The sequence below is a fragment of the Nansenia antarctica genome (assembly GCF_963989245.1).
Source record: "Nansenia antarctica genome assembly, chromosome: 5".
Classification (NCBI taxonomy): domain Eukaryota; kingdom Metazoa; phylum Chordata; class Actinopteri; order Argentiniformes; family Microstomatidae; genus Nansenia; species Nansenia antarctica.
In genome coordinates, this window is record NC_137690.1 from 16,668,285 (window position 1) to 16,680,214 (window position 11,930).

General features: G+C 42.8%; 1 protein-coding gene across 1 annotated transcript; it reads right to left on the reverse strand.

Annotated features, from left to right (window-relative positions):
* Positions 1 to 7,172: 7,172 nt before the first annotated feature.
* On the reverse strand, positions 7,173 to 11,679 carry LOC308158537 (corticotropin-releasing factor-binding protein-like; the record flags this gene model as incomplete). The annotated part of the gene is made up of 7 exons (XM_080532179.1): positions 7,173 to 7,327; positions 7,590 to 7,710; positions 7,930 to 8,084; positions 9,361 to 9,571; positions 10,413 to 10,570; positions 11,100 to 11,193; positions 11,599 to 11,679. 7 exons carry the CDS (start codon positions 11,677 to 11,679, stop codon positions 7,173 to 7,175), a joined length of 975 nt encoding a protein of 324 aa, XP_080388305.1.
* Positions 11,680 to 11,930: the final 251 nt, after the last annotated feature.

The following is an 11,930-nucleotide window of genomic DNA, read 5'->3' on the forward strand; positions in this document are numbered from 1 at the left end:
AAAAGAGAAGAGGAGAGAAGAATGAAGAATGTGACTGTTCACTGTGTTCATTTTGGTCTGAAAGTTATTGTCTGGATTTCAACTAACTGGCTTTTCTGTTTTGAGTTATTTAAAATTATTTGTTCATAGTATCAAAGAGGATGCTCCCAGTGAGCGGGCCGGCGCCTTGCCTACCTCGCCATTGGTGTGTGAATGTGTGTGTGTGAATGGGTGAATGAGAGGCCACATTTTATAGTGCATCCATCGTTCGTTCCACATACATTGATCTGTTTGATGTGTTGATTGTTCTGTTTTTCCAGGCTATCGTCAGCAATAATTGTTCTTATCAGCTTTGTTCATTGTCTGAATCTAAACAACGTTATTGGTATTTTCTCAGACAAAACCCCTTCACACAGGTGATGACTCTTTACTGTGAAGTGAAAATGACGTTTCTGAAAAGAAACGAAACCACTTTTTTGTTTTTTGACAAGCACAATCATTTTTGGAGCTCCCTTAGAGAGAAAGACGATGTGATTGAAACGCGATTGGCAATCAGTCGCCCAATCTTACCCAGAGCGAGTGAATACAATCGAAATTACACACAGATGACGTTAAAATAATTTAACGTTCGAAAGGTTTAAATATCCTAACCGCCGTCATAATTCCGTTAGCTTCTCGGTGGTCTTGTGGTTACGTCCGAGAACAATAGCGGTTCTGGCCTATTTTAAGGTCGCAGGTACGAGACGGCACTATGAACTCGAGTGCGACCTGTATGTCAGAACCTTGATCTGGACCTGTATGTGTCCGACCCTTGATCCATAACAATAAAGCCAGATCAACCACACTTTTTGATATTTATTGACCGTGAACTGTCTTCTTAAAGCTACTTTATTGTGTGTTATCCATAGCCAATTTCAAGGCGTCAGCCATGTCATCTCAAGGTCCCCGGTTCGAATCCGGCCGTGGACATGTATTACTGCCTGTCATCCCTGTGTAACCGATGTGTTTATTTAATTTATATTTCTCCAAGAATCCTTTTTGCTTTTTACTAATGTTTTATTGTTGGTATTCATGTATGTATCGTTTCTGTGTATTATTTATTTTGGGAGCTTTTAATTTATTAAGTTGTGACCTTTGACACCTTTACTTTCATTTCCTATTCCGTTATGCTTCGTGGTAATTCTCTTCAGACGGCAATGAGCCATGATGAGGAGAGGTAAGCATTGACAGAGCTCCCGTGAGCTAGCATGTTAAAACTCGGTTAAAACAGGGTATAAACATAGGACAAAGTTACATGCCTGTTGTACAAGTTATCTATGCTTTTGGTTAGTATTATAATGTGCATTTCACAGCGAGGATGTTTTTTTGTTGAACTTTACAACAATGTGCTAGTTCAGCTTAAGCTAGCCAGTTAGCCATGTGCGCACGAGTGGTCTCTCACACAATCGCTGCTGTTCATTCCTTCTTGAAGGTGTGTCGTGAGAGCCAGTGTATGCTGTGAATGCTCATTCTATTTCTGTGTGCAACAGGTATGTGTGCTCTTGGTCATTGTATGTTTAATTCCTTTTTATTTGTATGTAGCCTATGTGATGTTTCTGATTTTAGTCACATGTTCATTTTCTTGCTTGTGAAATATTGCCGCTGGGGGGAGAGGGGTAGATTCTGTATTGTAACTACTGTGTGACCACAGCTTATTGTACTGTAACTACTGTGTGACCACATTTTATTGTACTGTAACTATTTTACAATAGTCATTTTTGTTTTATTGTTTGGGATAATTATAATTCTCTGGAGACGGCAATGAGCCATGATGAGGAGAGGTGTGTCGTGAGAGCCAGTGTATGCTGTGAATGCTCATTCTATTTCTGTGTGCAACAGGTGTGTGTATGCAACAGAATAAACCCCTCTACTGTCCGGCAAGAAGTTGTCCGTCTCAATTGTTAACACAACGCAGAGATCCAGTGTGTCAGCCTAGACCGGCTACACCTGCTCTCTCTCACCCATCTTTCCTGTCAATATCTACTGCCTCTATCCCATTAAAGCAGAAATGCCCTAAACATTTTTTTTTCTTCTTCAAACATCTAATGATGGGTAAAAGCAAAGAGCTGTCTTAAGACCTTCGCAACCAGATTGTTGCAAAACATGAAAATGGCACTACGTCGCTCCATGAGGACAAAACAGACTCCTGCTCATCTGAAAGACTTTGTATAATAATAATAGTGAGCTCCCTCAAGAAAGAGCAAGAATGCGCTCTGGGAGCTTGCTGGGAAGGTGACAGTCTACCCACCTTCCTAGTTTTCAAGTGAAGAATAATTATATTGTTTATTGTTTATGTTGTGTCTCAGGTCCCGTGGTAGGTTCAGCTTAATGACAATAAAGACCATTCATTCATTCATTCATTCATTCATTCATCCAGCATTAGGAAATTGATACCTCGCAGCAAGATTACCAAAAAAAAGACCAAGCCATCGTCTAGTTCTACAAAGACTTATACTTTAAATGTATGTGTGTTGTGTGTTGCATGTGAGCAGCATGTCAGTGTCCAATAAGGACAACATTTGTTATTGGCCTAGAAACAGTGTTTCAACAATTTCCCTAAGGTTCCCTGCTCCCAAAAAAGGGAAGTGAAGGCTCACCAATGTTGAATGGACTGGATAGGTGTTTCCAATCGGACGTTGGATATGAAAACTATGAATATGTCAGTTATTTCCATTAATGTGTTCCATATATTCCCACGTTCGTTCGGACTATGTTTTCCGGTCACTGTGACCTGTATGTGTCCGACCCTTGATCCATAACAATAAAGCCAGATCAACCACACTTTTTGATATTTATTGACCGTGAACTGTCTTCTTAAAGCTACTTTATTGTGTGTTATCCATAGCCAATTTCAAGGCGTCAGCCATGTCATCTCAAGGTCCCCGGTTCGAATCCGGCCGCGGACATGTATTACTGCCTGTCATCCCTGCTCTCTCTCACCCATCTTTCCTGTCAATATCCACTGCCTCTGTCCCATTAAAGCAGAAATGCCCTAGAAAACTGATGCCTGAAATCCCCAAAAAGCAGCATCTGCACACTCTAAACAATGTTTATTGCGAGCTTTCGGTCTCCAGGCTCTCGGACCATGTAAATAACAGTTGTATAACAAGTTTGTATGACGCAGTTTGACGAGACTGAAGAGATGCGCAATGCATTTGGGGAAGTTGAGTAGGAATAGCATGGGTCGAATGCATACTCAGATATTCTGGATAATCTAGTATCCATACTAGATTTTTTGCATACTCAAATTTCACATACTATACAGTGTGAACGCACTGCATACTCAAAAGCTACGTCATACCTCGTATGAATAGTATGCTAGTATGCCATTCCGAACACAGCCCAAGTAAGGCTGATGTGATGTAATTACCAGAGAAAGGCAGCAGAGGGCAAACTAACCATGTAAGAACGTGAAATGACATAGGATTTTCTTAGCATAGCATCCCCTCAAACCCCTAAGCCTAACCCTGGTACTAGAATAGTAATACACTTCTTCACTCCACTCCTGGTCCTGGATATTCACAAGGTGTGCAGGCTGTTATTTCAGCTCAGAACCAATATACCAGATTCATACTGATCAACAGATCAACAAGCCCTTCAATGGTGTATGAGTACTCATTTGTCTGTATCTTGTGATGTGTTGTAACACCAGTGACAGATGTCAGGATGGGCTGTCTGAGTATCATTGCTGTAACTAGAGGACCCGTATCACTCAGTGTACCATACCTTCACCCTTGCCAAAATCACTCCATGTGCTACACACACACACACACACACACACACACACACACACACACACACACACACACACACACAAACAAGCAGACAGGCATGCATGCATTCACGTGCACACACACACACACACACACACACACACACACACACACACACACAACAAGAGCATGTCCCTCTATAAGTCTACCAGGTTGTCACACTCCCAGGGGTCTTTTTAGCAACTGTCCTGGGAGTGTGTAGCATTCTTTGCACTGATAGTCTGCTTTGACTTTGGGGTGAGTTTGCATGCTCACTTGACAAATCCTAAACCTATGACTGATAGAGATATATCATGAGTCTTTCAGGTCAGTGTGAGTGTGTGTGTGTGTGTGTGTGTGTGTGTGTGTGTGTGAGTGTGTGTGTGTGTGTGTGTGTGTGTGTGTGTGTGTGTGGGTGTGGGGGGGGGTATGTGTGTGTGTGTGTGTGTGTGTGTGTGTGTGTGTGTGTGTGTGTGTGTGTGTGTGTGTGTGTGTGCTGGGGTCAGAATGAGAGCAGCCAGAGAACAGACACGTGTACGCTGATTGAAAGGAGAGACCTGTAAGGAGGAGAGGATGCGTCTCTAAATGGCTTCACCTTCCAGGAGCCACAGCAAAAGATTGAGGCGAACGTCTCCTGAGTGAGGTGAGTGCTTAAGCACTAAGCAGTCTCCATGGCTGTCTTTATCATAGATCCTGTTTCCTCAGACTCCTGGATCACCTTCAAACCCGCCAAAGATTATGAGTTAGAAACACATTTGTTTTTTATGAGAGCAATGCGTTTGGGAAATGTCAGTACAATGGGTACACAGAAGTAAAAGGGAGCTGAACTTTTGACACAATGCTTCCAAATTACGGGTACTGTAATCAAGAAGCAAGGGTGTGCACCCCTCATTTCTTTTCTGTGCAGTGAAATAGAAACAGCATCTTTGTCCCAATGACACAGCCATGATTGGAAGTCAGGATGACCCATGCCTCACTGTGACAGGGCGGCAATGATTGTGATGTTTAACTAGGACATGCCTCAATCTGGCAGAGAAAAGAGGGTGAATGTCCATTCAATGCTTGCTGTTACCAAGTGTTTTCTCTATCTGAGCTAGTGACACAACAGTGTTGCCCTTTCAGAGATGCCAACAACAACACACAGAGAAGGAGCCTTGCGTCTTCAGATCTCAACATTGAACAGAGACTTCAGGGAGATAGCAGAGACATAACAGCTCCTTGGTGTCAGTGTGTATTGTGTGTTTAATGTAGCTGTGTAACTTTTGAGCTGGGGGGGGTTGACGTGACCTCCATCACCTCACAACTGTGTTGTCTCTCTCTCTCTCTCTCTCTCTCTCTCTCTCTCTCTCTCTCTCTCTCTCTCTCTCTCTCTCTCTCTCTCTCTCTCTCTCTCTCTCTCCCTGTCGAGCAGTAGTAACAGAGGGTGTTATTGTATCGGCTATCACTCTCTTCAGCTCACTCTTCCCCAGCTTATCCACATACAATAAGAGTTTTAGATCACAATTGTGTCTTATGCCTCTTTACTCATGACATTGGTCCCAGGCCAGAAGTAGCCGACTACAGTAGGGACTCAGTGTTTAAAGTGCTGTCCATCCCTTTCCTAGAACAGGGTAGATGAAAAAAGGCTCTGCATTCAACAGTATACACGAACCCTTTAATGAAGTGGAGAAAAAACATCACAATTATTCCTCTTTAAACTGTCTGCAGTAATGACATCGTAGTTTCTTCATTTGCCTGCCCAGTGTGTCTAATGTCTTAAATAAACATGTTTGTCCCTTTCTGTCACGTTCAAGTAGATAATCAGTGAAGCACATCTAATCCGGCACAGGGTCAAGTCACATTCACAGAGGCGTGTTACCCTTTTACCCCTAAAGTGACAGACTCACTTCCAACAGCTCATAATAGGCGTTCTATAAATAACACAATTACAGTAAGTATGTATGATATATGTGGTAACAGATTAGCAGGCGTTATCCCATTGGAGTGGGTCCGAGGTGCTTCTAATGAAGTCTGAATACTGCAGCACATCCGGAGAGAGAATAGACATCCGCTGGTTTAATTGAATCATCATGGCTGAGCTGCTTTTGAGATACATTTTTCATAAGGAGGAGATCAAACGCGAGCCGCAGCGAGAGGGATGTCAGGGAGAATGAGGGCAGCGAGGCTTGTGGGATAATCCCATTAAGGCAGTTTCACATCAATTTAGACTGAGGGTGCCAGCATTGAAGGAGTGCTCAACAGGAGGCAGAAGGTAGGGGCTTGAAGGGACATTGTTTGGAGAGTGAGAGCAAACAGGAATCATGTCCTGAGAGGGTCATGGTTTGTTTTTCCATCCTCTATCTTACCTGTGTGTACGTATGCGTCAGGTTGTGTTCTAGTCAGAAGGGCTTTTTACAGTATTTGAAGACAGAGCGTTCCAGCCCTTTTCAGATTTGTATCTGGAACTGATGGGATTACATGAAATACATTTAATACGCGCGTCATTGGCCGATATTATTAATCACAAAAACATGTTAAGACACAGTTATGACGCCCACCCCCCTCCCACACACATTATTTTCTCTGCCAAACAAACACACAGACACAACAGACACAAACACACACACACACACACAGCATTCTTATTTGATTGTATCATCATAGGATAGGCACTAATAATCTACCTCTGGCTACACTGTGGCTGATCTAAACACAGGCATTTATGGTTCACACATTCTCACAGAACTGTTTTAACTGTGTGGCCTCTAAACATGACAGGGATTTGTATCAGACCTCTTCTCACTTCTCAATAGTAAGCATTACTAGTACTCACAGCTATGTGATCATCTATGCTGCCAAAGATTCTACTGCTATAGCCTCTGTAATTTAGAGTTTATTATTACCTCTTCCAAGTGCTCTGGCCCCCCTCCCCTCACTAAACTGCGATAATAATAATAATGATAATAATAATAATAATAATAATAATGACATTATGTTGTCATTGAATGTACACAATGAAAGCAACTGTTAAGAAATGATCAGCATACAAAAGTGCTTCATCATGCAGATCAAATTTATTTCTAAAATGTGAACACAAAATCGAGAGGAGGCTTCAGAAACTGAGCGTCTCCTAACAAAACACACATACAACTGATAAGAAGTTACAACAAAAGCATTTTTTCTCACCAAAGTATTTAATTTATTTATTCAAAAACAAATATTCACAGACCTCTGCTTATTATAACCGGACGATGGGATAACTGCAACTCTGTTACTTAAAATCTATCACTCAAAGTTCATGAGAAATAGAATGTTTGGCAAACACAGAACTGGGTATGTTTTGGACAGGGAAATGGGCTGGTTTTTATTCATCTTTTTATTTACACAGTAATGGGCTTTATTTGTCTCTGTGTGAGGTTGAGCTCATTCCACAGAGCAGTAATCCTCCAGGCTGTTCTCCTGAGGCTTGGGCAGCTCGTGGCGCTGCAGCAGGCGGTACTGGAAGGACACACGGTTGATGTACTTCCCACTGGACACCAGCCGGACCACCGAGTTATCACAACCAATCTTCGTCTGAGCTACAGACAGACAGACAGACAGACAGAGTTATCACTGAGCTACAGACATCAGGAGAAAGAGTTTTGTCTTAGAGGAAATAAACACATACCTTCCAATTCCACCCAGTTTTTAGTTTCATACGTTTAGTTTTGGTCTTCAGATGCAACGTTTACACAGCAGGTACAAACATATGGTATAGCAAATATGGCCATTGCATTGTAGGGGAATGCATGCATTATTGTATTATGAGAGGAGGCGATGGGGCATGGGAGAGAGACTCACCCAGGCCACTGAGAGAGTAGCATAGATCAGCCACAGGGAACATCTTGGAGGTGTCAACGCCGTTACCTCCCAGCAGCTCCACATAGTCCCCTGCCCCAGCACACCCTGACCACACCTGCCTCTGTAGGGTAGATAGATAGATAGATAGATAGATAGATAGATAGATAGATAGATAGATAGATAGATAGATAGATAGATAGATAGATAGATAGATAGATAGATAGATAGATAGATAGACAGACAGACAGACAGACAGACAGACAGAGCTTGTGTGTGTGTGTGTGTGTGTGTGTGTGTGTGTGTGCGCGTGTGTGTGTGTGTGTGTGTGTGTGTGTCTAACCTGGGCACTCAGCTCGTTGCTCTTGGCCTGTCCCAGACTGAGCTCTGTGAGTTGTATCTCTACAGGGTAGATGACTGAAAAGCTGCAGTTTCGGTGCTGATGTGGTATCACCATGGTGAAGCTGCCCTCAGGACTCTGGGACATAATGTTACAGGCTGCAGACACACAGACAAAGAGAGAGAGGGCAAAACTCAAATGGAGGCATATTTCCAATAGTGTACTCTTTGGACACGTATTACAGCCTATTCATGTAAATGAACAACTTGGGGGGAAAAGGTTGTCATTTGAGACACAGACAGAGAAAGTCCACACCCTTAGAGTGGATGGGTAGCATCTGTACCAGCACATGTTAACAGGGGACAGGCAGACAAGCTAACAGAGTACCACAGCAGCCATCTGCAGGATCCCGCCAGGTTGCTAAGCAGCCAGCCACACTCCTACTCACGTTCAAGGTAGAGGTTGGCCTTAACCACAGATCTAGGATCAAATCAAATCACCTTTCCATTAGGAGGATGGAAAAAAAAACTGACCCCAGATTAGTATTCTGGGGGGGGGGGGGCTATTACATGGACCACTTCTAACCCCAGGCCATTCACAGGCACAGCAGTCTCAACTAATCAGTCAGGTTAAGAGGCCAGACCTGTAGCCCCAGCAACTAATAGAGCATGTATCCCCTCCACATGCATCTGAAATTAATGGTGTTATCCAGAGAGCAGTGAGTCAGAGACTGTTCTGTTGTTTCTCTGTGCCTAGCAAGACTTTAATCATTCTGTTGATCTAAGCCTGGGCTGACACTGTCTACCCCACACAGCAGGACAACAGGTGCTGTGCCCTCCCCCCACCCCCCCACCTCCTCTCTTTCCATGTTAGTACCTGATCAAACACAACCGACAAACTTAACACACACACACACACACACACACACACACACACTGGGGGAAACAGTAAAGTCCTATTTGTGCAGGCACGCAGGCAGCCCTCTGAGCCAAATCCTGAGGATAAATAAAGAAGCACCAAAGACAGACTTCTGCATGGGTTCTCACTCCAAAACAGACACTCTCAAACCAAGATTGCAGAAACTCCACCTAAAATTATAAGGCACATACATACAAACATATTGCGTACACCAATCACATACGTACATATAGACATATTGCATACACCAATCACATACATACATATAAACATATTGCGTACACCAATCACATACGTACATACAGACATATTGCATACACCAATTACATACATAAAGACATATTGCATACACCAATCACATACATACAGACATCTTGCATACACCAATCACATACGTACATACAGACATATTGCATACACCAATTACATACACACGGACATCTTGCATACACCAATCACATACATACCGACATAATTGCATACACCAATCGGATAGAGGGCGTGTAGCTGACTCACGGAAGGGGTTGTGTACTTTCTTAACGATGATGGTGAAGTCACTTTCAGGGCTGTGGATGCGGAAGAAGACCATGGCCACATTCTGAGAGGAACGGGTGGCGCCCCCTAGTATTCCAGAGGTGCAGTAGTCTGTGTAGCGCTGGTATAGAGGTAGTGCATGGTCCTGGGCGCTCGGGAATTTCTCCCCTTTCAAGACCCAGCCATCAAACACCTTTAGTGAAAAGATACATTTTCATCCCAAAAGCACTGGCACAGCTAGGATCTGTTTATCTGTTGAAGGTTTTTTCTTTACTTGTGGTCATCTTGCTATGTGATTGTTTTACCTACTTTGATCGAATAAATTAATATGTTATAAACCCAAGGGCTTGCCAGGAGTTTATTTTATGTTTAAAGTAAAGTACCGTAAAGTAAGTAAACATGATACAGAACAGTAGCTGAGCATACTTATGTTCCTGCCAAATAGTAAGGCTAGACAGACACACTCCACAGTGAGCACAGGGACTGACTGACCCCCGTGAAAGCCTACACCAGGACAGCTGCTGGCTCCTTTGGACAGGCCATAGCAGGTCTATCCTGCTAATGCCCTTTGCAGTGTGTGTGTGTGTGTGTGTATATGTGTGTGTGTGTGTGTGTGTGTGTGTGTGTGTGTGTGTGTGTGTGTGTGTGTGTGCGTGCAGGACCATGGGGAGCCACTAGGGAGAGTTATGACGTGTTAATTTCCCCTATCATTCTCCCTGTCATCCTAATATCCACTCCGCCACTCTGTCACAGAGGCCCAGGAATCCCAAACCAAGTTCCAAACCCGGGCCTCCCTCCCTCCCCACTGACCTTGATAATGAATGAATAATTGGTCTGCACACAATATTGTGATAGCCACACTTACAGTAAAGCAGGCCTCCTAATAGTATAGATTTACTGGAGACAATACCAGTTAAGACATACCTCTATTCAGATGTTATAGTATCTCATTGAGATCCAATGCCCTGCAGTTGATGCAGCTGAATGCTATGTGTTTTGTGTGTGTTGATGTTGTGTTGTTGTTGCTGTGTTACCTTGATGAAGTCTCCTGCGCTGCAGTCGATGTGTACGTTGGAGAACTCCAGGCTGATGACTTCACTGGGCTCAGCGATGAGGAAGGCAGCACAGGCCAGCTGAGGCTGCGAGGCCGTAAACGTGAACTGGCCTTCAGTCGCTAGCATGTCCAAGCATCCTACACACACACACACACACACACACACACACACACACACACACACACACACACACACACACACACAGTCAGGAAAAGTCATGGAATACATGGGAGAGCGAGCCCAAATAGAATAATATACCACCGCCAAATCCCTTGTGGTTTATTACTGTTAAAATGTTAGTAATATCAATTGAGCCTGTCTAATTCAGAACTGTTCTGTTGCCATGGTTTTGATTGATTGATTGAAAACTTTATTAGAATGTTTGCAGAAGTAGGTACATGAAAGTACATATTACATACAAGGTCAAACTAAAAGGATAAAAACCCAAGACTGGCTTATTTCAATTGGGGTCCTTGATTTTCAACGGTATGGTATTTCGAACAAAACCACAAGATATTAAGTGAATATTCAATTTCCAACCCATATCAACCCATAAGTATACCTAATTCCAAATTAAACAAAAATAGAACTATACTAAATACAAATACCTTTTTGTTAATTTATGATGTGCTTGAATATTGACAGATATTTTAAGCTCCTACTCACGGAGGGGTCGACGGTAAACAAAATCCTCTGTTTCTCTTTTCTGCTCCAAACTAAGAAGAGATGATAGTAATCCGTCTGAAGCGACGTCATTGTCCTGCGATGAGAATTAAGGTTGAATGAGAAAATAAAAGTTACAGGTGAACAACTTATTTTCCTGTGAAAGGATAATAATAGGCGCATTGATTTGTATTGCACTTTAAGACAAACTACTGTAGATACATGTCACTTTTTTTTTCAAGTATTTTTATTCAAAAGTTACACAATACAATATGATTAAACATGTTGATTTTCAATTTTTAACACATTTCTGCCCACCCCCCCACCCAACCCCATGTCACTTTTGTTTGAATATTCAGTGATCATATTGTGTGTGACCATACTATTACGCAAAACTCCCAGCATTCACGCCCTCCATTTACACATCATGTGGAGACTGAACAAACCAAAGTGATTGGGGGGAAAAAAACGAGCCTACCTGTAGGCAATGAATGATTCTTACCTGCACATGTCGGCCGAGCCCCCCGCGGGATGAGAGGGAGAACAGAAAGAGAAACAGCTGTATCCGCGGAGCCACAGACATCGCCTCCTGTAGAGTGTTTGGGACGAGAGTAACGGCGTCACCGAGGATTCCGCTTTTATACACAGACAACCAAATAGATAATGAGAGGAGAAAAAAAAATACTTGCATCTGAGGACTAATTATAGGCTAGATAACATAAACAATACTATATTCTGACGTGGTTATGCCCATAGAGATAAAGCAGCATTATGGTAATGACAACAAAACAACGTCATCTCTTACCTTCAAAATAGACGTTTTGCTCATGATCA